Source organism: Montipora capricornis, chromosome 6 (genome assembly GCF_036669925.1).
Source record: "Montipora capricornis isolate CH-2021 chromosome 6, ASM3666992v2, whole genome shotgun sequence".
NCBI classification, from domain to species: domain Eukaryota; kingdom Metazoa; phylum Cnidaria; class Anthozoa; order Scleractinia; family Acroporidae; genus Montipora; species Montipora capricornis.
Genome location: NC_090888.1, coordinates 9713255 through 9738711, shown reverse-complemented (window position 1 = coordinate 9738711; position 25457 = coordinate 9713255). Strand labels below are relative to the sequence as shown.

At 39.1% G+C, this 25457-nt stretch overlaps 1 protein-coding gene and 1 pseudogene across 1 annotated transcript; one reads left to right on the top strand and one right to left on the bottom strand.

Annotated features, from left to right (window-relative positions):
* Nucleotides 1–965: 965 nt before the first annotated feature.
* LOC138053201 (uncharacterized) lies at nucleotides 966–8721 on the bottom strand. Its single transcript, XM_068899857.1, has 8 exons — nucleotides 8633–8721; nucleotides 7624–7988; nucleotides 6403–6450; nucleotides 4709–4920; nucleotides 3857–3946; nucleotides 2356–2671; nucleotides 1876–2166; nucleotides 966–1324 (listed from the first exon to the last, which is right to left on the bottom strand). Exons 1-8 carry the CDS (start codon nucleotides 8719–8721, stop codon nucleotides 966–968), a joined length of 1770 nt encoding a protein of 589 aa, XP_068755958.1.
* Nucleotides 8722–21740: 13019 nt separating this feature from the next.
* Nucleotides 21741–23129, top strand: LOC138053199 (uncharacterized; annotated as a pseudogene).
* Nucleotides 23130–25457: the final 2328 nt, after the last annotated feature.

The following is a 25457-nucleotide window of genomic DNA, read 5'->3' as shown; positions in this document are numbered from 1 at the left end:
GGTAGACGAGACGACACTGGTCAATAAACCAAAACCGAAAGAAGCAACCTGCAAGATTTTTCATGCCACCAAGAAAACAGAAGTTTGTTCTAAAGAGCCAAATGACACTCCAAAGAAGCAACTGCAGTGAATATTCCAAAAGTACATGAATCATCAGTTGAATGCCTCTCTCTCCTCCGCAGAGGTTCCAAATGTTCGCTACGGAACTCCGCTGTGCGATATGAGTGCTGACGCATAGTCGAATGGATCAGTAGGCGAAACTCGGTTCCCGCGCCTTTTGCCGTCGCCCTTCACGCTTCATCCTCGAAACCCGAAAGAAATACTGGTTTATGCAATGTTGGACACCCAGATAGATGCTACATTTAGTTTAAAGAAACCTGCGACGAGCCAACGAAGCTTCGTCTGAGTACCATCACAAGTCAAGAGCCACTCATCGACGGCCAAAGAATCTCAATCTTGACCCCAAGATTTAAATACTAATCACCTTCACAAGTGTATCTATTCTCGCCGATGAAGTGCACAGATATCCCGACTAGGGCCATAGCTAAGATCTGGGACCACTTGCGAATAATTGAAGACAACACTCACGACCTATTCGACTACATTGTAGGAATGCTCATCGGATTGGTGGAATAATAAGTCGTATGGTATTAGAACAGATCTTGGATAGAGTATCGTGGGTGTTTGCGACGTAAGGAGTTCAAGGTCTTTCTGCCACAAGGTTGCTGTAAGGGAGCCACCCGCTGTAACAACGAACGGCAAAGATGATAAGGAGATTAATGAATTCTCTCTTAAAGAACAATTATGATAAAATCAAATTGGCCTGTACCTTCAACAATTTGATTTGCACTTTTATTTTTAACCTTCTTGTTCAGCACGTTGCTTTGATGTTTCACAAATTTCTAGTACATTAATTTCTCAGTATACATTTCAGGAGATAATGCATACGTGAGAACTTTATATTTTTATGTCGATTTATAATAATAACAGTAGTCGATTTTGAGATTATTACTGTCGATATCCAAAAAGGGGTGTTTGCCTTGAGCTTTAGTATTATGGGGTATGAAATCTTCATTGTCCCAGCGGAAAAATTCTTCCTTGATTTTGGTATTATTGACCATCTGACATTGATGGGTATTATGCTTGAGCAAAACGAAGGGCGCGTTAGTGGAAAGATTAATGACATTAGTTGTGTATCCATCATCCCGACAGCAGAAGAAGATTTTTGTGTTCTTGTCATAAACGCCGTCTGGTAGCTGACCGGTGACCTTGTTCGTGCTAGCGCCATCTGCATCGTCCCACCGAACGTATCCGTTCCCGAAACCTGATAGGCACAATACAGAACATTAATTAAATTTTACTGGAAAGGATTCTGAAATTTTAAGTATAGCTAGAATTACATGTCAGTTTTACTAAAGCCGATGATACACGCTTCAACATCTTGCAACATTTGTTGCTCAACAAATCTTGCAGCTCTTGTTCAACAAACGTTGAACAGTATGTCGTGTCATGTTGAATGCTGAAATATGCCATTCAACACGTTGAATGTTGTTGAACGATGTTGAAAGAAAATAGAGACCAGCTCTATTCCGTTCAACACGTTTGTGCAACATGGTTCAACATTTCAGACATTTGTTGAGCAACAAATGTTGCAAGATGTTGATCTGTGTATCATCGGTTGTTGTTGTCAGTCCTTTTCGTTGTGTTTCATTGGCCCTGAAAAGCCCCTGTGGGAAGCGTCAGTTAAGTATGTATGTATGTATGTATGTATGTATGTATGTATGTATGTATGTATGTATATTGTTGAGTCGGAACGATTAACCAAAAATGATTCATCACTAAAGTAGGGTACATCAAGAAGAGCAATACACTGACCTTCAGGGCAATCTCCTTTCTTGTAGATGCAGTATTTTCCTTTGGGCCAAGGGAGCTCGTACTCAGAGGTTTTGCTCTTTGTCTTCATGCAAAACTTTTGTTCCATGTTGTTTTTATCGACTTTGCCTGCTAAATCATAGGGGTCAGACCAATAGTTGTCTGAATCATCATCCTCGGTGTCATGGTAACGAGTCCCCTTGTGCCAAAAGTCTCCATCCGGACATCCTGACTTTGTCATGGGGAGACCATAGGTACCGAATGGCCAAGTAAGAGGAATGCGTACCTCAGGATCTGAAAATTAAACGAGTGGCACTTTCATTTCTCATTCCGGAGGTCGCTGTAACACCAGGAGCCGATGACCTATGACCCATGACAGGATCATGGACTTCTGTAACATTTATTACTAACAACGCTTTCCTGGCTGTTTTGTTTGAGTATTTTACCGGTAAATATATTTTAACGCATAGTGTGAAATCATACCTTGTGGTCTAGAAACATCATTTATCTGCGGGTATTCCTGCAAGATCTTTTTGAAGTTCTCTTTTCGCTGTGCCAAATTTTCACATTGATATTGCTGGTCAAGGACACTGAAAAAACTATCTTCAACAGCTTTGTCAATAGGCATCAGCTTTAATTTAATGGGCTCAGGCATGTCGGGACCTCCAGATGTGAATTCCACCTTGTTCTCGGTAAAGTTAGTCGTGTCTGTGGTGGATTCCTTGAATTTACTGACATCAACTTTCAAAGAGGCACTAAATCCCTTGTACCCACCTGAACCGGACACCGATGCTCCTATCTGCAAGTCCAAAGCATTAACATGATTCAGTTTCTATTGGCAAGACAAACTTTTTGTGAGGGTAACCAAGTTTTTTGTAAGGCAAGGAAATTTAGTTGGAATAGATTTCACTTTGGTTAAAGTCATAGCGCTTACATCATACGATTTTATCGAATTAATATACCGATCACAAAATTGAACAGAATTTTAAACTGTATAGGGGTGTCGTTTATGCATGCATACGTTTTTTTGTCGTGGTCACTATTCTGATCAGTTTATACAGCAGCTTGAGGCACGTTCATTTAATATGGCAGGGACATTATTGGCCGCCTGGACGCGGTCCCAAGCCAAACTGACTTTTATCGTTTGCAGCTTTCTTCTTAATTTTTATCGCCTTGCTCAGATTGAACATATTCGATCGTTGCCTAGCAGTTTTTGAGTTTGTAGTACAAATCAGCCTTTAACTTGACAGATCATTTACTTCAATAAACATAGTTTACGAAACTTTCCGACACGGGTAGTGGGATACTACTATAATCTGAACCCACAACATTACTATTAGAAACTTACTTAATATCAGACGTTAGGAATATTGTATTACTTTTTACAAGTTGTCAAACTTGTAAAGCAAATTTTCGTCTATCCCGTATTACTCCTGTTTTGAATAGAGCTGCTGTATATATACGCAACAGCAGTACACTGCTTTCATCAAGAAAAGATTAAGGTACCTACCTTGATCTTCACTTGCTTTCATTCGATTCATTCATTCATTCATTCATATTCATTCATTCATTCTCGTTTTCGTTTCTTCTTTTAGTACGAACCCTTAACTTCATTCCACATTGGGTGCTTTGGAAACGTTTCCGCTAAACATCGAGCCAAGTAAGCACTTTTGGCAAAAAGCGTTAAAGGAAGAGAACAGCCAAGTTGGTGTTGGATTTTCACAGTGAAAACATTGTAGGCTTAATTTCTTTATTATATATACCTTGTAAGACTAACCCTAATCTATCAGCTGATCATTAAAGACATCTCCTGTGGTTAAATTGTTGACATTACAAGTGGAGTAAGTACCATCGGCCCCTATTTTGTCTGGTTTCGCAGTCAATAGTTTAATAACGTCGATTGAAGGCTTCAGTTTGTAAATCATTAACTGATCGTGGGTTAATTAATGTGCAAGCCGTGTTAAAAATTTTTCACAATTCTTACGTTTTCCATGGCATACTTGGCAATTTTAGTGTACGAACTTTCGCGACGTTCTGTCTTCTTAGTTCCCAGCACCACCTTTAGCACAATGTGCTGCAAGAAAATGATTCTTGTTACTAAAACTAGCACAAAATGAGGGAAAATCAAATTTTAAATTGCTATAAGTTTTGAATGGATAGACATATTATGAATCTTCCTTCAGTTTCGATATCTTTATCGTAAGATGTTTACAAACCGCGTTAGATATGCTTTAATTGAAAGAAAATTTGACAACAATGTGGTTACGTCATTTCCCGCCAAAAAGACCAAAACTCAAAAATGACGCTCACTGTGTAAGGTATGTCAACATCAAGTCCATTTCATCGCGCTTACGAAGTGATGACCCTGCTACTTGTAACATAGGATTGAGTATTTTAAAAATCAATTTGTTCTAATACGCATCTTCTAAGCTGGCACGAAATCTCAATATTCTCAGTCGTTAGAACAAGGCTCATCTTTAGCTTGAAGCTTTAGACCAGTAAACAAACAGCTAACATCAGAGTTCCGTGCCCTTTGACAAGTGACCCTCATACAACTAACCTATCAGAGCGTTCACCTATTTCAGTGAACAACAAGACATTTTTAATAACCCAAACAAGCTAGAAATTCAGACGCCAGTAGGTAAAACTGTGACCATCGCCAACAGCACGAGCTTGTTGTCGAAATAAGGGTCTTGAACTCGAAACATGTAACATGTAATCTTTGTACTCGGTAAAACACTTGTCGACGTAAGGCGAAAAATTTAGGGCCACAAAAAGGGCCTAAAAAGAATATCTAAACAAACAGCTACACTAAAAACGTAGTCAGCACACTCACCGTTCCCCAATTGTCAATGAATTTACGGTAAGCTCCTTTATCGTACTCTTCGGGCAAACTACACACAGCAGCTGCAAAGTCTTTCGTAACCGAATACTTCTCAGCTCGAGCTAAGTCCAGTTGATATCGAGCTGTGCCGTTATTGCAGACTTTTTTCTTTTCAAAAAAGACTTTGTGATTATTTGTTGTCTCTTTTTTCATCTTCTCATAACCTACAAAAGCGAGAAAGCGGAGACAAAGACAAGGGGCAGAAACAGACACATTTCATTTATCGGCCAGTGTAAAACGCAGACCGCAGACTAAAAACTACAGACTGCAGACCGGAGGTAAAATGCAGACTGAGGTTATAATTTAACTGTTGAAAAAGCCCAACCCCATTAGAAATGCTAACAGTTAAGCCTAAATATTGTTTTAGTCCTAATTAGGCCTAAGGTTAGCATTTCTAAGGGGTTTGGGCTTTTTCAACAGTTACGTTATAACCTCAGTCTGCATTTTACCCCTGGTCTGCAGTCTGCAGTCTGCGTTTTATACTGACCGGTTAATTTACCAACCGCTGGAGTTTCTTTGATTACATAAAATTTGTTTACAAGAAAGCTTTGCCAGTCAAACGACAATTGTTACCAAAATAAAAGAGAGTCGTAATGTAAATATCTTAGCAAAAATAACATCAAAATAAATCGAGAACAAAGACGAACAGTAAGAACTTCTTGTCAGTTTCCACGTTTCCCTTCCGTTTTCTGAAGAGTTAATGAGCACGTTCAAATAAGATATATTTTATTTTCCTCGACTTCAAGATTTAATTTCATAAGAACTTGCCCCAAAATATTACTAGAAACATTAGTTAAGTCACAGAATTTATTTCTCGGGTATGTGGACTGGTAGTTGTCCTTGGAAATTTTATGTAAGCGCTCGAACAAAACCTCGAACATGTAAGTCCTCGAACATCTCGAAACAACGTTCTCGAGCTGATACTTGCTTTTTAAAACTCAAAATCTCGACGGAAAACCATCAGGTTCTAGGTCCTAAACAAAATACTATATTGTTGTCTGATAGCTGTCATTGCGAGAAATTTATGTCCTTTAAACTACGATATTACTCAACTTACATTGTTTTAGTTACGAAAATGAAAGATGTTAAAAATCACTATGGTTATGCGCCTATCAACTCGAAACTTCAACATTCCCCCTCCCCCCCTCCCGGGAAAAGCCCGGGCATTTGAACTTTTGAAGATTGGATCGTTCAAATTCCCGCCCTCGGGAAAAAATGGTGTTCAAATGCCCTACCCTATCATCGGATTTGTCTGTCATACCCTACTAAAGAACAATCGTCGTCGGCTCCCGCCGTCTTTAATAAAGACCTTTTGAAGACCTTTTTTGTAAGCCAATCGCTCACAAATGCTCCACCTCTTTCTTTTAAACTCTTCCATCTCGTCCAAACACGTGTTTTATAGCTGTTAGCGACTTCAGCGCCCGAAAAAAAAAATCATTTGAAACTTGACACTTCCGGTTCAATTTTCCCCACTCCACGGACGCAAAGGTCAAATTCCCCACTCCCCGGGCACGAAAGATAGTCAAATGCCCGGGGTTTGCCCAGGAAGGACGGGGGGGGGGGGGATGTTGAAGCTTCGATTTGGTCCGCGCATTAATGACCAACTTTAAGTATCTTTAGGCCTAAAAAATTTGATAAGTTCTTACTTGTACTGAGACTGAAGGCAACACTCCCTAAAACTGCGTTGTAACCAGCTATGCAAAATTAATAATGATAAAAACAATAAATATTTTATGCTGTGTTTAAATTCAAATCTCCATCGGTGGTTGTGGAGGAACCCTTTCCCCCATCTAACGCACCTCGAAGCTTTCTCTTAAACGGAAAAAACATCACAAGTATTTGGCACCAAGTAAATAGCCCTGAAATGACATTGTCATTTCTTCGTTTATGACGTCATTCACCATCGTAGCTTCATGATCTAGCATTCCAGCATTTTTTTCAATTTCATCGAAGATAGCAAGAATTGACGAAAAAATTAATCAAATGATTATGGATCGTAAAAAGGCAGTCATCCTGAATTTTTGCGGAGGCGATGTTGAATTGAGATCAAAAAAAAGAATTACGTTAAAAAAAAACTATTTTTGACTAAGCCCGCATGTCACAACTGGCACATCAGAATTTCTGCAATTTATGAATGAAAAGCTCGTGAAATCTTTAAGCCTCATGGGGTAGATACTTATTTCATAATTCCAAAAAAGATCGGAGAGGTTTGAATCCATCACGCCTTCTTCTCAGAGGATTAAGGTGCTGTCCTATCTAAGCTATTGTAAAACATTAAAAAACGTCTGTATGTCGAAAAAAAATGCTCTTTACTTTATTTCAAAGATATCTTTTTGTTTAAGATATGCTCAAGTTTTTAAAATATGCAAATAAGCGAAGTTATATAACGTAATAAACTCAGCAAAATTTTTATCAACTATGAACAAAAATATATCTCAACCGATTTTTTATCAGAAGTGTTTTATTAACTGCTAGATGTCTTCCAAAATATGAGCTTGACAATTTTGTTACCATGGCAACATACTAGGTTCCACACCTCCCCGATGTTTAAGGCTTTCTGGTCATCTTTGGCGTTCCAGTTTAGTATTAGCCAATAGTGCCTCATCTGTACAATCCAGCAAGCGTATAAATATGTTAAGTCGAGTTCTTGGCTTGGTTCAATTTTTCCGAGATGAAAATCATTAAAATTTTGAAAACAGGTCTCAGGGGACTAGAAAGAAGTAAGTTGCCATGGAAATGGAATTTATACAGCCTTGAGTGTGTTGCCTGTAGAACTATTAGTCTTCCTAGTTTCACTGGTGTTTGCATCAAATCTATTTGTATGCTTGAAGTCCAATCGTTTTAAATTATAAAACGTCCTAGCTCACCGCTGGCTTCTACATCAACCTTGAGTTTATCTTGATAAGACTTGGCCCCGGAAAATACTTCGTTTGTTGTAGTTTTGACGCAGGATGAGCGATGAACAAAGACAACCTGGTCTGGTACCCTGTAAAGTCTATCATTAGAAGTTTTATTTGTATCCCATGTCAGTTCGAATATCTTTCTCGTGGAGAGCAGACCTGGGTCGACACCACCGAGTGACAATTTGCCGCCGCCGTCAGGATTTCCTTTTAGAATATTATAGCCGACACCAAGAAATCTAAGACCTTTGGCTGTTTCCACATCCTTGGTAGCATGGGTGACAACGGCAACACCAAGAGTGATGAGAAAAGTGATCAGACACATGGCTTCCCTGTAAAGAGAAAAAATAGGTAGCTCAAGGGTACACAAGGCTAATGCTCAGTGCAGTGCAGTGCAGTGATGGTTCTAATGGCGGTTAAACGCTAAACAGGTAATGGATGAGTGCTCCAAAATTTGGTTGACTGTTTTCCCGCATGACTGGCATGAAATTACAGTGAAAGCTCACCTTACGGTAACCTGCGATTGTACCCTCCCTCCCTACATATCATTTCCTTCTCCCTTTTCAAAATCAAACGCTTGGTTGCAGGTGAGCCTTACGGTCACTTCGTTATTACGGCCGATATTATAATATTGTTTGTTCTGGCGAAACGCCCATATTAATTCATACAGCCAGTGGCCACATTCTATAGTTCCAATCTGTAAATTCAATTTTATTACAAACTATATGATTGGACAGTGCAATGCGAGAGCTTTCATTGGCTCAGCCTTATGAGCCATTATACCATGCTCTACAAATATGGTGAGCGTACGCATAATTTTGTAAGTCGATGATGTTGTAAGTCTGGTCCGTTGAAAGGGATTGGTTTACAACTAGTTTGTGACACACCGGACAGTTTACGTGACGAAAACAAATACCTTCAACGTGTTTTTCACAAGAACAAATACAACACTTACTTTATTAGAGGAAACATTTACCGACCTACCGAAGCTGACGCAACGAACAGGAACCCGACACCTCTTACTACAGTGTCTCTACCTTTCATTAAGGGCACTTCTGAGACCATTTCACGGGCCCTGCAACATGCGTGTAGCCCACAAGCCTACAAACACGTTACGACACTTGCTGAATAACGTCGAAGACAGGGACGAACCCAACAACAGACAGGGAGCAGTTTACAAGATCAAATGCTCCGACTGCCAGGCTTCCTACATTGATGAGACTGGCAGAAACCTTAACACGAGACTGAATGAACACAAACGAACCACGATAAATGGTGATGGCAACAATCACATTGCTGCACATCATCAACTGACAAACCACAACGTTGACTGGGACACTGCTCAATGCTTCATCTACAGTACGAAATATTTTCAACCACTGACTCTTGAAAGCTGTTACACTAACTTAGAAGAAACGCCTCTTAACAGATGTCAACAACTACCGTCACCTTACAAATGACTTACCCACGACGTAAACGAAACCGACAAACGAACTTCTAACAGACCGACCTCATGTGACTAACTATACACGAACCTCAAACCGACCAATTTGACTAACAATGGACGGATAGAAACCGACCAATGACTGAAGACAAACTTTACACAAGTCTTTCAGCCAATACCATCACGGCTAAATTTCAACGGATCAGACTTATATCGTCATCGACTGACAAATACTATTCACTTGACTCTGAAGATGACTTCCGCTCAGGTTGTCGAAACGTCAGTCACCAACAACAGTTCTTTTCAGAACTACCCTCACCTGGACGATCACACTATACAAACTGTAAGCATTCGTAATTGACTAAAGAAACAAATATCGAGAAACAATGTTGAAATATACTCCATTTTTAATTCAAAGTACCCGTAATATGTCATGTCGTTGACATCTTTCCATGGTTAATATTGTTTAGAAATGCAATAGACCTTTCCCGTATTCCAACAAACAATTGTACCCAGTCGAGGTCAGGGTGGACAAAAATACAGTAAATGTATGAAAATGTCCACCCCAACCTCGCTCTGGTGCCATTGTTCCCATCTCGTCTGTCTCTTAAATTTCCATGGCTAGTTGGTGCCAGTAGTAACGGAGTTCCACTGTAAACTACAATTTTGTGTTCGTGTTGTGTTCACGGATAATTTTGCTACTATCTTTATGCATTACCGGGTTTAACAGAAGCGATCTTAATTATGAAATTAACAACGAACTTCGCAAATCGCCTGTCAAAAGTTTTGTGAAATGCACTGTAACATTAAAACTACATTGTAATAAAAATGTGAAATCTACTAACTATCAAGTAATGGTATCCTACTAAAACCTAAGGTCCCAAGGCATTAAAAACCAAGGTGTGTAGAGTCTTCTGCGTGTATTTTGATGGGTTTTGGGGGAGGAAAAATGTGTTGATTTCTCTGGTGGACACAGTAGAATATTTAATTAACCTGCAATGGTGTCGAAGTCATCGAAACACAAATGGTGTTTTGGTGGATCTTCAAACAAAATACAACTTTATGGAGCTCAAGAATAGAACGTCAATTGGATAAACAAGACAGGCGGTGGAAAATAAATATCTGGAATCTTAAAAGCGACGAGTAATGGACTTCGACCAACAATCTTTGGCCCGTCGAGCCGTAATCAAAATGAGCGGTATTTGTAATATTTCACCAAGTGTGGTGTTACGTACAACATTTAAACCATGGAAAATTCTCTGGTAACTTATGGGTTCAACAAAGACAGAGAAGGAATCGAACACCTTAATTTGATCTGTGATCTCTGTTGTCTGGCTATTTGTATTTATTTGTACTCAACTCTGCACGGTCTTCAGGCAAAAGAAATAATTGGAAATGTGACAGCCAATAATTATTTGGTAATTTGGTATGGTAATTTGACACGATTCGGTTTCTTGTCTTCACGCATGCAATGAAATAGGAAAGGTTATTGCGTCTAATAGCAAATATGTTGTTTGTTTCAATGAATTTTTCGCTGGAAAAGGTGGCCTTTTTTAATTCATCATGTGTAATATTCGATCTTAACAAATTTGCATACGTGCGTTGAAATTTGATACGCGAGGAGACAGGATTTTTTTTTTCTCTCAGAAAAAGATCTGTTTTGTGATTATAGTGCAAAATGAAGTTTATTTGGAAAGCGAACAACATATTTTTCACTTCCTGGGGCCGGTTCCTGAAGGTGTAATAGCTCTATTCCAGGGTTAAATGTGCCGGAATAAGGCACATTTATCCCTAGAATAGATTTATTACACCTTTCAGTAACCGGCCCCAGGTTAATCCAATTTATTGCTTTGACTTACTAATGCGATGATTGTTCAAATTACTCATGCTTTTTGCGAAGTCTGAGTGTCATGAAATTACATCGTTTGCGTGACATAACTCCTTTACCACGGATATTTTTCAACAATATATCGCTTTACTCTAACCCAAAAAACATTCAGATAGTAAAAAGCTTCATATTTATGAACCATTTCTTTTGCTTTTGTGCTTGTTAGCATTGTGCTTGTCAGCATTGCGGTGAACTTGCGAATCATCACAAATCTGTTTTTGTATCTCATAGTGCTAAAAAGGGTTTACAGGCCTACACGACTCCCTTGTACATGGTCTGGTTTCTGTTGCCTTTGTCACAATTTTGCTCTCTGAAGTACTTATTTGAATGGACGCCTCTTTTAGGCGGTTCCTGCAAGGTTCATTTAGCAATGGTTTTTGCCCTATGAGGCTTTACATTTGAATCTCCATACTGCTGTGTGATACGTTTTCTTTCAAGAACATAGTTGGTCTCGAAAATAATGTTTTAGTTACGTGGTGTTGATTTTCTCAGCAGCATTGTGAATGTGACCTTATGGCCTCACGCTTTTGCGCCAATTTAATTCTAGGCTCGACCGATATGTTTATCGGCGGTAGAAGCGAGTGATCTTCTGGTTTTAAATGTTTGACCCAGGCCAGGGTTCATTTTGATTTGAACGCCTGTTACATTGTGCCCTGTATCAGTGAGATAGCTGGCTTTTTACAGGCTTTGTTTACCTTTTTTCTGCGTTTCTTAGCAGATCGTTATGCTCTTTGGAGGCGTTATTTTCTTAAATTGTTTCACTTGTTCTTCTGACTCCTTCAGCGTGTTTTGGTTTGTGGCCATGGTCAGTAACTATCTTCCTTGAACTTCTGGAGTTAATTCGTTCTCGTCGATTCTCTTTTGATATTTGATTTCCATGTCTTGTTGAGGCATTTAGATGACCCGACTCTAGACGGAGGTTCTCTGACATATCATTTGGTCAGGCAAGACCACGGTTTCGATCCTATCATATGGATCTCATCAGTTGCCGATAGCTTGATTTAAGGTGAAGAGCTTTGTCTGCAAACACCATGTGTGTTTGTCTCTATTTGTACTCGATGGAAGGATCGAACTTGCTAAATTCTGATCGGCTATTAGAATTCTAGCCAATGGAGTTAATGTGTTGTCTATCCATATATATGAGCGTAGCTTGATGTTGTGTTTCTTAAGAAGGCTGAAACCAGTATTTTCCTTTCTGTATTCTGTTTTCAAGGAGCTTTAACGCTTGTGTCTTTAAACTGTTGCTCAAAAAGTAATTACTTTAAGCACTAATAGACCTAATCAGCTAACTCAATGTTGTACCCAATTCAAATCTCCCGGGATTAAGATTCTTTGTGTATTGTATTTGCATGATAATGTAGCATTCATATTTAAATGATGTGGAAATACCTGGAACAAAACGTTTTATTCCCAAAGGGTTTGAATTGGGTACAACATTGAGTTAGCCGATTAGGTCTATTAGATTAGCAGATTTGTTGATTCTGAACGCGTCGGTTACAGCAACGAGTGCAGTCCCTTCTTTCTCTCCTCTTCCCAAGCCTCCCTCGGTCATTCTATTTGTTTGCCTGACAAAACACGACTGCTTCAGAAAAGCAGGCCGCTCGACTGATTTATGAAGGGACACCGCGTTACAGAAAATCAAACTCTGACAGCAACGACCATGGCACACTAGCGTGGCTACGTGTCGACCTTTGTACCACAAAAGTTAATAAGCGACATAAGACGCTCACTGCATGACAAGTGTGTCAAGTGTTGAATCATTAATGGTTTATTTAATGATTTGTAATTTGCACAAGAAATATAGTAACGCCATCAGAAGAGAAGATTTAGAGTCGGCCATGTCGATGTCGAAATAACAAACTGAAAATATGTCGCTTTATCGAAATTAAAAATGGATTGTCGCTGTCGCAAATTGTCGCTTTTTTCCTGTCAGGTTCTGTCGGCTGTCGGTGTTCTAGAATAAGATCGTCGCTACATTTTTTGCAGTTGTGGAGCGATGTCGCTTGTCGCCAAAAACCCTTGGAAGGCCTCATAGATGTTTAGATTTTCAATTACATGGCCACTCAACCTCATGATTGGGTAAATAGTTCACCCTGAAGTCAAAATAGATACGTTTCTCAGGAACCCGACAAAGAAGCAGGGGCACTCAACGAGAATATAGCTCAAAACCACTTAAATATAGCATTGTTAAACGTATTTTAGTATTTAAACGGTAGATATAGGCATAATTTTATCCCTTAAAAAGTTTTCATCTGTTCGGATTCCCTGGCTGAAAGTCTAGTGATCCGAAAATTATAGGGATCAAAACTTACCTTCTCGAAAATTTTAGCCAGAAAAAAGGCTCCCGAAAATTCTAGGTGACCTTTTTGGGGTAAAAATCCGTTAAAAATGGGCAATTATATCATGTTTCATAGATGTTCGAAAATCCTAGGACTGGCAGGCAAGCAAGGAATTTTCCAACAAATGTTCCGAAAATTCTAGATCTCAAATCGTCTTCCGAACAGATAGTTTCCGAAAATTGACGTTGGGTACCCCCTGGAACGCTGAAGTTCAATACCACCCAATAGACCACTTTCGATATATTAAATTCAGCTTGATAGTGGGGTTTAGAGGACACAAACAAAAGAAATGAATAAACATGTTCATTGAGTTTAATTTGTTTGTGTCCTCTAGGCCTCGCTCCCAAGCTGAATCCTAATATATCGAAAGTGGTCTATTCAGTGCCTTCTGTTTTTGTGTAACACGTACTACAGGCGACCCAGTGTACTCTTTCTGGAGCGTCTAGTTAACAATCAGTTAGGTATAAAAAGGTTAAAGTCTGCATACGAGCCAACTGGCCCATCAGCCTGGAGCTTAACCTGGTTTCTGTAGCATGAAGCGACCAGGAATGGATGGGATGTTAGTCCATCGCAGGGAATAGCATCACGAAAAAACTATGAAGTGACTAGCACTGTTGTTTTAAAGTAACCAAATGTTTTTGAAAAGAGAGAAAGTTTCTGTTGTCATTTGACGGCGGTCACATCCTGGCCGAAAATTAATATAAATATCCCTTTGTGGATCTGGCTCAAATTCACTTTCATCCCAAAAGGTACCAATTTAACAAAACTAGGTTCTCATATTTTTCCGGCTTATAACCTGAAAGGTACTGAGATAACTCTAAAACTAGTAATTTCAGATTTTTTAATGACACATTTCACTTTACCAAACCACAAATTTTAACCCTTAAAGGTACTTCTCCCCTTTTGGTTGAACGCATTTCTCTAATCACCTCATTACTACTTGTAAACAGAATTAAGATTATAGAGTGAAGACGTCTAAGACTCCTAAAGTGTACCTATTTAAATTAAAAGATAGTGATCAATCGCAACATTGTGAAGTCTCGTTCTAGTCTGCTAACCTTTACAATTCGCTGGGTGCCTCCGATGTCTCTGAACCAAGTCGTTTAGCGCTGGTATGGTAAACGAGATTCTTTCAAAGTATATATTAATCTTAATTTGTTATTCTTACAGCATCTGAGATAATTTGTGCAAGTGGCTGACACGCTGTTTGCTTTACATTTGGATAACGATTGGACAAAGAATGCGATTACACGCATTACTACCACATGTAGGTAATAAATGTAGGTCGAGGCGGGTGATCGAATTTAGCATTCTTTCTTTTTGTTAAAATTTTTTCTGTCGGTAAAGTTCCAAATCTCACAGCGACATTTGGGCGTGGAAAACAGTGGCACCGCTTACTATGATTATAAGCTGGCGTTAGTTTACAACATTGTAAGCTAAAAGATACATTTATCATGTAGTTACAAGTTAAAAATAATAATAAAGTTAAATTAAACAACACATAATAATCAAGAACAAGAGCAAAGCAAACTGGAAGGTAAAGATGAGATATACGGCTACAAGCGAAGCTTATAGCTATAAGGTACAATAATTACTTGTGTTGAAATTCAATATCAGAGAATGTACGTAAACATAATAGTCCTCAATCTCAAGTATAGTGAGAAGCAGCTTATGATTTTTCTTTTAAATGCTCTTTTCGTGAGCTTACGCCGCCAGTCGGGGTGTAGGCAGTTCCATAACTCGTACCAAACGCAGAGAAAGACAAGCCAAGATCCGAACCCAAAATTACATTGTAACTTTATTCTTCCTTTGAATGGATTCATAACGTTTGGTGAATGGCGCCTTTGAATAAATATAAAAAAAGTGCAGCTATAAAAATGTTAGGTGCACCGTGCTAAAACTTCAGAGGGAGAACTAAAAAGATTGAAAATTATAAAGAGGAATTACAGCCTTGGCTCTGTTAAAATCATATGAATGATGAAATTATATTTTAAAAAAATCTTCGAGTCTTGGAAGGAGTCCACCCAAAAACCCTGCAAATAACAATTCGACACTTTAACCACTCCGCTACGAGTGAATGACTTATACAGTTGGTTCTTACGAGTGACTCATGTCCTTCTCTATAATACCTAATCATTATAACACCCAATAATTTGGAAACGATAAAGATAAACAATGAGAATGATAAGCAATTGTTTAAAGATAAAGGATGTCCCAGTTCACCAACTTTGGTCGAACCTATGGGAGACTCGATGATCGAGGGTCTGGAATCTCAATTGATTTCCAAATCTCGTAATTTCTAGCTTATCATTTAAAAATTTCAGGTCATTCTCAGCGACCAGTAAGATCTCGGTCATTAGTTATAAAACGCGTTATTTCTTAGCTAAGAATCACAATTTTGACCGGTACCATTTCACAGCAATTAGTTAACCAGGAGAACAATGTGAAACCCATCGAGTTCATGGTCTACTAGTGACATGGAACAGGTTGAAATTTAAAAAAAGCCATGGAAATGTCTATTTAAACATAGTAAATAGAATTCAAGACTCGAATGTGCTAATATAATCTCAAAGAGATCCTCTGTTTCATTAAAGGCGGGTATATCTCGTTAGTTATTAAGTAGAGCCAGAGGAAAATTGACAAGTAACGCCATAAAATTATTTTGTTCGAAAACAAATTCAGTAAATTTTGGTTCAGGATCTTTTACTCAAAGTTTACTGCCAAATCAATGAAATGTTGTAAACGAAGTGTTTACCTGACTTACAATAGGAAATTAACTCTTCATGAAATTAAGGTGAATTTTAAAACTACGAGTTAAAAGTAGTCAATCATTTCATCGTCATTAATTAAGAGGAGCGTCAATTTTCGCGACCTTAATATTTGTTATTTTCGCCCCAAATTCTCTATGCCATGCCAGGTGAAACTAATGAACGAATTGTAGGGAGGCTTGGAAGAGAACAAGGAAAATGAACATTATTTTTTCAGGGTAGATATCCCCTGTATCATCGACTCTGGCAAAAGCGGCCACAGCTGCTTCGCTTAATCCCGAGGTTAGGGAACAATTCCACGAACACTGTTTTCACATCAAATTTTTCGTTCCAGCAAAATTGTGTTCCTCGGCAAATTGTTTCCTTAGTCATGTTAATTTTCCTCATTTTGCCTTAATTTTCTTAAGTGGGAAATAAATTTCCCTTCAATCGCAATTTACGTTAATTTAAGCCGCATTAATTTCGATTAACACGAGCGTTAATTTCCTCTCATGATGTGGTACATTCACGTGTGCGACTGTAAGTAGTCGAAAGTGTAAGGTACTTGTAAGTGGGCTGAAAAGAATCAAATGACACCCAACCTGAGTAAAACATGGGAAATGTTCCTAAAATGTAGAAGCCCGAAAGTCCCACCAGCTCCTCTTGCTATTGTAGAGCGTAAAACCCAGCTCAAGTTGCTCAATGTTACATTTGAGGACGACCCTGTAAACTGGGACACGCATATTGATTATATGCTTAGTAAAGTCGGCAGTCGTTTGTATAGTTAAGGAGTTTGTAACTCAGTTTTATGCCTACATTAATTAAGGAGCAATTAGATCTGCTCTTCCAAAGTTTAATTATCTCAGTCTTCACATGTGCTACTGAGGTGCGGTGTTGCTGCTATTATCATGACAAATATGTAAAGAGAATACACAAACTGTTCGCTAGGACTTTGTTTGAAAAAATATAATATTTGCGATATTTTAACCGCCAAAGACAGCAAATTATGGAAGTGGATCACATCTAACACCATTGCACTTGATGATGTCTTACCACCGAGACGTACTAAGCAATTATGCAGCAGAGGCCGTGATTACATCTTACCTAAAGTTTGTACTTCACGTTTTAAATCCACTTTAGCAAACAGATGTCTTTTTAGCCTAGTCTAATATTTTCGCTAGTAGTTAGTAACTATTTTTCATCTCATATTGTTTCACATATTTCATATCCATTGTAAATAAGGCACAGCTAATGCGTTATTGGTATTTAATAAAGAATATTTATTTTATTTTATTTTATTTAGTTGGAGAATTGCTTCAAAATGAGAGGCCCATATACGTCAAATTTCACCTGTTTCAACTTATTGATAAACCAGGCGTTTAATAGAGGCTGAACTGCCCTGGAAATCGTCTATCCTCCTCTTCCACGTGGAATCTTTTGTTAAAAGCGAATTACACACTTGTATAAATAGACCTTAACTTTATGCCGTGTCCGCCGCAAGCTCATTGATAAGTTTTTGAGTATTGCAGTGGACAGTCTATTCACAAGGGTTAACTTCTTTCTTTCAGGCGGGTTTAAACACAACATGTCTTCATTCTCGTGTTTTATTGTGGTGGCAAGGAATGTTCTCGTTAAAAAAATGTGTTTTATTTTCGTCCGTTAGTTTAACGTATTTCTGGCAACTGAAATACCTTACTTGCTTCGGGTCACTCCGAAACAAAGATAGCCATGCCACATTACAAGCCTAGAAATGAGGTTTGCAACGTAAGAGTTGCCTTTCATTTGCATTTCTCCACTGAAGAAAGAAAACAGTCAATTCGTCCTATAAATTGTCTATCGATATTTTTACCTAGCTCCCATTTCACTCATTACAATCACTTTCAGTCAGCCCAGTCGCTCATTAGTGTATTTCTTGGGTAGTTATTGGGTTAAGTCCTACTTTGATGAGAAAAAAAATAGCGAAAGAAAGTGAAAAAGATTGTCCCGTAGCCAGCCAATTCCAAAGAGCTCTTCTTTTTCGCCTTCAATTTTCATTCGCGGAGTTTAGTTTTCTTGCCGTTTCGATATCCCCTCGCCTTCACCCCACTTCCGCCAGTCTCCGAAAATGGGATTCAATTAGTATATTAGAATGCTTTCTTCGTTGGCCGACTTCGCTTGCTTTCGCGAATGGCATACAATCAAAATTTGTTTAAAAAGCGACATGTCTAGCATGCGGCGGAGGTGAGGACACAAGGTAGCGTGGAATAGTTTTGTGCATTTAGAATAAAATCGATTACTTAGCGCCCGTTGACACTGTATGGTGATAAACATTGGTACTTGGAAAAGTGCTGGAAACTGTTGCCAGCTTCCTTTTAAAGCTCTGCGGAATGTTTGAAGCGTAGCTATGAAAAGCTGTATACTAGGAACTCAATTGGGTAAATGCACTGACTGAAGAAACAACAAGAGTGAATTGCTATTTTGGAATACAACTGATAAGTCAAGGTAGAAATGTCACGACATATATGTATTCCAATTTCAAACCATTGACGCTGAACTCATAACCAATATTCAGTTTACTTTCTTAAATTTTACTCCTAGTTTGCGGGGGAAACGCTTCCACCTGTTTACACTTGTTCATCTTATTGTTTCGTCTACAAACTAGTGACCAATAAGCAACTATGCATTATACAACCGTAGTATTGTAGACACTACTGTTTAAGTCGATTTGTTCCTAACAATGCATGATTATTGTTTGGAGGAAGGTGCCCACACTTTCTGCCCATCACGAAAGGTACTTTAGGATACTGCCTAAAATAAAAACAAAATTCTCCTACTAGGACCAAATAATGTTTACGGAACGTGTGCTAACACCAGGAACACCAGAATAGCAGCATATCATTAACCACTGGCTGCTCACGGCTTACAGCTGAAAAACTAGTTGCTATCCTATCTATAGAAAATTATATTGAAATCAAACTGTAAACTTCGGGCAAACTGGACAGAGACGAAAATACTTGACTTTCTTAAGGCCTGGAAAAAATACATTGTGTGTAACTGCGATCATCAGTCATGTCTTTATATTTTTCTCCGCAGTTCAAATATATGATCTTTCATATCTTTATTCACTTGCATACTTTTACGACAGTTGGAGAATTTTAGCGTCTTTTGCCAAGTTTTTGCTCGAATGCCCTTGTTTCGCAACATGATCTACTGTTACCCTTGTCTCATTCAGCGAGCTCGAGCTTCCCTCCATCTCCCATGCAGACATGTTATTTTGATACGACAAATATTTACAAACCCCTCCCCCGGCTTGCAATTTTTCTTGCGCGTCGAAGTCGCCCGATTTCCGGAGGAGGAGGCGATCTCCGCACTGTGGGGAGAGAAAATTAGATTGTTTATTATAATTTACATATTTGCTTTCCCTGTCAAAAAAATAGAAATCTAACATGGATGTATTTGTTTTAGTTCGTTTTACATTTTTGAGTTACAGGTTACTGTTTCAGTTCATTAACCGTAACAACACCTGTTATAGGTTCAAGACCCGCTCTGACCACTCTTTGAATTTGATCCTGGTAGTCCCTGGTTCAACTTCCCTGCTGTACTTGTAAATAGCCGACTGGTTTGCCTCCGGCCAGTCGGGATTCTTAACAGTTGCTGTTCTTGTTCTTCAATTCCGTCATTTCGTTGTGTTCCATTGGCCCTGAAAAGCCCCTAGGGGGGAGCGGTCAATTATGTATGTAATGTAATAACCGTTGAACTGTAATTACTACCTGCGATAGTCTTTTGTTAAAGTGTGATCTACCTGTATTGTTTTGAAAGTTATTAATGTTTCAAACGATGAATTTCGTTATAGCCAATCGCGCCTTCTGAAACGTATGAGGTGCTTTTTTTAGTTAGACTTTTTAATAGCCTTACGCCAGTAATCCTTTATAATTGTGCTTTCGGCCTAAATAGTCGTGCTTCGTAAAACATTCTTTAGTTATGTGCTTGGATTAAAACGACTTCGTTGGAACTAATTTCTGAGTGCTGTTGATGTCTCTGACGATAATTCCCTGTAGCAGATTCTGGTACTAATCCCCGCAGCATTAGTTTCCCCAGGTTTTTAACAGAAGTGCTTTCCCAGGCCAAAGACCTATTGTCACAGCACGGACACAAAATATCGTGAGTTAATACCTAAAGCGCTTTGTGAGATTCCGCGCTGGGAAAAGATTTTGTAAACATGTGTAGTGTCAAAAATATGTGATGGAGATGGAGGAGAGCTCGGTCAATTACGAAGATTATAGATTATATTATTATAAAGGATTAGACAAGTTGGGATTTCAGAATATGTCCGTTGACCGTATTAAGTTTATCAACGGGGATTTCGTCAGCCTGCGAGCAGCATCTTCGGGGGAACTGATGATATACGTAGGAAAGGAAAACGGGAAGAAGAGCCTGCCGCATCGCTTAGAATTCTGAATGACGCCCCCAAGAAACCCCCGCTGATGCGACACTGAGCGAGTTGTCAAAAACCAATCAGTCAGTCTGCGCGCACCGGATATGGACGTAAACATTGTCCACACGATCTGTGCCACGCTAGAGGATACCAAATGCAAATATGGCGGACCACTGGAACGGCCCTGGTCTAGTTACGCGAATGCGAGGCTAGTTAGGCTTCACGTTTGGCCATGGGCGGCCTGTATTTTGACAGGAAAGGATATACCAGGAGCCTCTTTGGCAGGGAGGGGACCAGGGACAATAAAAATTGAAGAACTGCGTTTTTGGTTGAAATGTAGGGGAGATCCATTAAAGGGATATCGATTAAAAACGAAAGCATTGTTGGTGAAAAGGTAAGGCAAAAGACTACGACACGAATTCGCAATTCTCACTTGTTTACTTTATCTGGAACACATTGTGATATTGGTTAAGTTTTTAACACTCTTATAGCTTCGATATTTCTTTTAACCAGGGTAGAAGAATCCCTAAAATCAGGGAAAGGAAATCATACTGTAGACCCGCATTTGCAAAAAAATTATACGAAACGAAAACAGGTCCAGAGCATTGCAAACGAAGATAGCGGCTCTGATAACAGCATACGACCAAATTTTCCTTCAGATGGCTGGGCTACCCATCTTCGCACAATGCCATTTTTCACGCGCGCAGAAAAGAACTTATACATCGCGAAATCGGGGAAAAACATCGACCCTCACAAGAAAACGTATGTGCCAAGAAGCGTGAGAAAGACAACTACATTTCTGAACCTTACGGCGAGTATTTGAAAGACATAAAAATCGACAAGCGACTTCAATTTTTTTTATTATTTTACGGCTCATTGTCATCATAGTTTTTGCAAAAGTGATCCACCCCATTCCTTGAGAGTAGCACTTTCTCTCTTAAATAGTGAAGTGAGACCTGAATCATGCACATGTGTTGCTGGCAAGGTCGGTTTTTGCCATCACGTTCTCGCGCTTTTGATGAAAATTTGCAAGTTCATCCTGTACGAGTGCAAAAGCGTGGGTGAGCTTCAAAATGAAGATGACATGCAGCCTAAGCAGAGCTGTACCCTCTACTCTGCAGCAGTGACATAGAAGAGGAAGAGAGGATTCAATATCTCCACAACCCTTGATGGAGGTAATTGTCACCAACAAACATCAAGAGCAGGACATGTCATCAACAAGAGATCTTGGGTTAAGGTGCCTTCTAGCTTTATGAAGCCAGAAAAACAGCAAGAAGATGAGCACAAATTACTGTCACGATTGAATGAAAGCAACCCTAAAATGGCCCTGGTGCAAGTTGTGCTTGAGTCTGAGGAGGTACCGAAATTAATGGAGACAAAATTTGGCAAAAGCCCAACAGGGGCCTTTGCAAGTTATCAACTTGCTGTCGCAGAAGATAACTTTAAGGACGGTGCCTACTAATTAAAGATATTTTTTCCCCGGTGTGTGATTATGAAGTAAATGTAGATCTTAACAAGTGTTATTGAAATCCAAAAAGAAAATTGGGGGCAACCACGCATTTTTGAGAGATAATTCATGAATAATATTTGTAAAAAGCCGTTTAAAATACAAAGCAATGTATGGCGTTCTTTCTCAAATTGAAGCTTAATTATCTCTCAAAAATGCATGGCTACTTACTAAGATCTACTTTCTCCAGATAGTTTTAAACCGCGCAAAAATATCCCAGTATTAGTAAGCATCACCGATAGGAAATCCGAGTATCTTGAGAAGCGCAGAAAGTATGCGCAATAACAATAGTAGGCACCGTCCTTAAAGTATTTTGTAACTTGACAGCTGTACCAAAGTTTCCCGGCTTCCCAAGATTTCCCTACAGCACCCAAAGACAGCAATTTGGCCTACCAACTGGTATTTCTGAAGCAGAGAAGGCCCTGCTAGAAAATCTACCAGCTGTCTGTGACAAAATTAATGAAGTTGAAAGCAACACAAGGGGGCAGGCTGACTGTAAAGAATGGAAAAATGAACGGAGGTTTAGATTTACAGCTTCAAATTTTGGATTAATCAGAAATAGAAAAATGAATCATGACACATTAGTAAATAACCTCTTGCACCCTAAACAGTTTACATCAAGGTATTTAAATCATGGGCGTAAATATGAAGCCGTCGCTTTAAAGCAGTATCAGAAACATATGAATCAGAAGACCTGTCAGGGTTTTTAAGTCTGAACTTGTAATTAGCCTAACTGCACTTTATTTGGGTGCCTCGTCTGATGGCAAGGTGATTGACCCAAGCTATTCGGAACCATTTGGTCTCTCTGAGGTAAAATGTCCCGAAACCAAGTACCTGGTGACACCGCTTGATGCGTGTTCAGGGAATGGATTTTTTATGGAGGAAGTAAATGGTGAACCTAGGCTCAAGAGAAATCACGAATACTACTCTCAAGTGCAAGGAATGATGGGATGTCACTGGAGCTAATGGGTTGACTTTATAGTGTATACCAGCAAGGACATAAACATTGAACGTATTGCATTTGACATTGACTATTGGGATAACTTGAGTGCTAAATTTAAAATCTTGCTATTTTACACACTTTCTTATGAAAATGCCAAGGCAGCAAGAGAATTTGAAATTTACTTATTATAGACATTAGCCTCATTATTTAGGTTTAAACGCTCCTCGTCTGGTTGACAACCCCAAATAAACTTAAGGGTATCAAACCATCCCAGATGTGGTAGTTTTTATTTTATTTATCTCCCTTTCTACGTGTATTCTCAAACTGACACTTTGTTGTGTTATCATAACATCTTCAGCTGTCATTTGAGAGTTCTCTCCAAGGAAAGGAAATCTTGCTATTTTACACACTTTCTTATGAAAATGCCAAGGCAGCAAGATAATTTTAAATTACTTATTATAGACATTAGCCTCATTATTTAGGTTTAAACGCTCCTCGTCTGGTTGACAACCCCAAATAAACTTAAGGGTATCAAACCATCCCAGATGTGGTAGTTTTTATTTTATTTATCTCCCTTTCTACGTGTATTCTCAAACTGACACTTTGTTGACTGTGTTATCATAACATCTTCAGCTGTCATTTGAGAGTTCTCTCCAAGGAAAGGTGGGATGTTAAGTTTCACACCAAGAGGTAAAATGTCTTGTATTTGGAATCCTTTATCAGCCATGACACTGTCACCATTATCAAACTCCTGTGAAAGAAAACCACTTCGTTGTATAATTTTCCGGTCAGAGATACTTCCTGTGGATAACTGGCTGATGAAAGTAAATGCACCACTTGGAAAAATACCCACAAGTCCTTTAAGAGTTACATGATGTTTGTATGAGCTGAATAACTCTGAGTTGAGGAACAAGCTGCTTCGAAATTCACATCGAACCTCTGTGCAGTCAATGATGACCCGTGTTAAAAGGATTTTTTCTTTAAAATCAGGTGGCATTATCTTATGAACAATTTCCTTGGAAGGCCAGATACAAACTTGTCCGAACTTTAAATACATAGAGGATATTACATGGCCGCGCGGAGATACGAAATTTCTCTTCGAGTGTTGAAAAATATTTCACTTGTTCGCTGCGCTCACTCGTGAAGTATTTGTCAACACGAGAAGAGAAATTCCGTATCTCCAAGCGGCCATGTAATATTCTATTTATTATATAAACACTAATTAAATAATCATTCACAAAAGGCAACGAAAGGCGCGACTTTTATGTGTAACCATAACAACAGTGATCTTTTCACGTGCGAAAATAACATGTTATCTTCACTTGTGAAGATATCACGTTTTCGCGCGAAAGCTCACTTGGTATCTCATTGGTGTTTATATAATAAATATAATTAATCCACGGCACAAACATTCGGATTATTGTGGACTGAGCCACACCATACAAAATCCTCTTTTTTAATTGAAAATTTATCGTCAGGTGGTCTCGTCCTCCACATGGCATCAAATTTGATCATTTCCCCTCGTTTTCAAGACGAGAAAGGCAAAGAAATGTATTAAAATGTAAAACGCACGTGCAGGGCATGCAGAACTATTGTTTTTGCTAATTAAACCTATTGTTATATGACGTTCTCCTAGCCGTCTTCGTCATCCTTGCTTAAGGTCGCTATTACCCTAGTATAGTATGAACAAAAATAGCAAGGTCCTCTCGCATAGAAGGAATTACTAGAAATTACAAGGAATTACTAGATTCTCAATTTTTGGGAAGCTCTTAAATTTGACCCGTCTAAAGGTGTCTAATTGGTGAAAAAATGCGACAGTGGTTCTTAGGCACAAGAAAGGTGATCAAGTCGACCTCAAGAAAAATCCTTTTGCAACAAACGATCACATGGTACAAAATCCGCCATGCCGGAGGGCAAGCTCATTACTATTCCCCCATTAAGTCAAGCTTGACTGGTTCAGGTTTCTTTGTTTTAATATCCCAGTGGGGGAATAATCATGAGCTTGCCCTCCAGCATGGCGGATATTGTACCATGTGATCGTTTGTTGCAAAAGGCCTGTTAAAGCCTAATCAGTTTCATTCCAGGATTAAAATTGTTCTTCATGATAAACGCCATGAGGTGTCCCTCACTCTTCTCTTTACTTTTAAGTCACGTGTTCAGACGTTCTCAAGATGTCCCAAAAATTTGAGTTTTTCGTTTCGCGCAAAAAGTAAACTGGAATGGATTTGAACGTGGCCCGTAACATGAAACGGCGACTGGGATCGAAACTGCAGTCATTGTTGTGAAGATTCCCTTGGCTATCATGGTCACTTGGAGCTTGCATGGATTGAGCATGACAACAAGTATTCCAGAAAGGTTCCTGTGCTTTGACCAATCACTTGTTGACAAATTCTTGTTCCAAAAGCTGGGAGAGAGGGGACGGGATCCCGGGGGACGTAGAAGGACGTAGAAGTGCGACAAGTGCGGGAAGCCGGAGAGAAATTCAAAAAGACGAGAGTTCTTTTTCAAAACACCAGCAG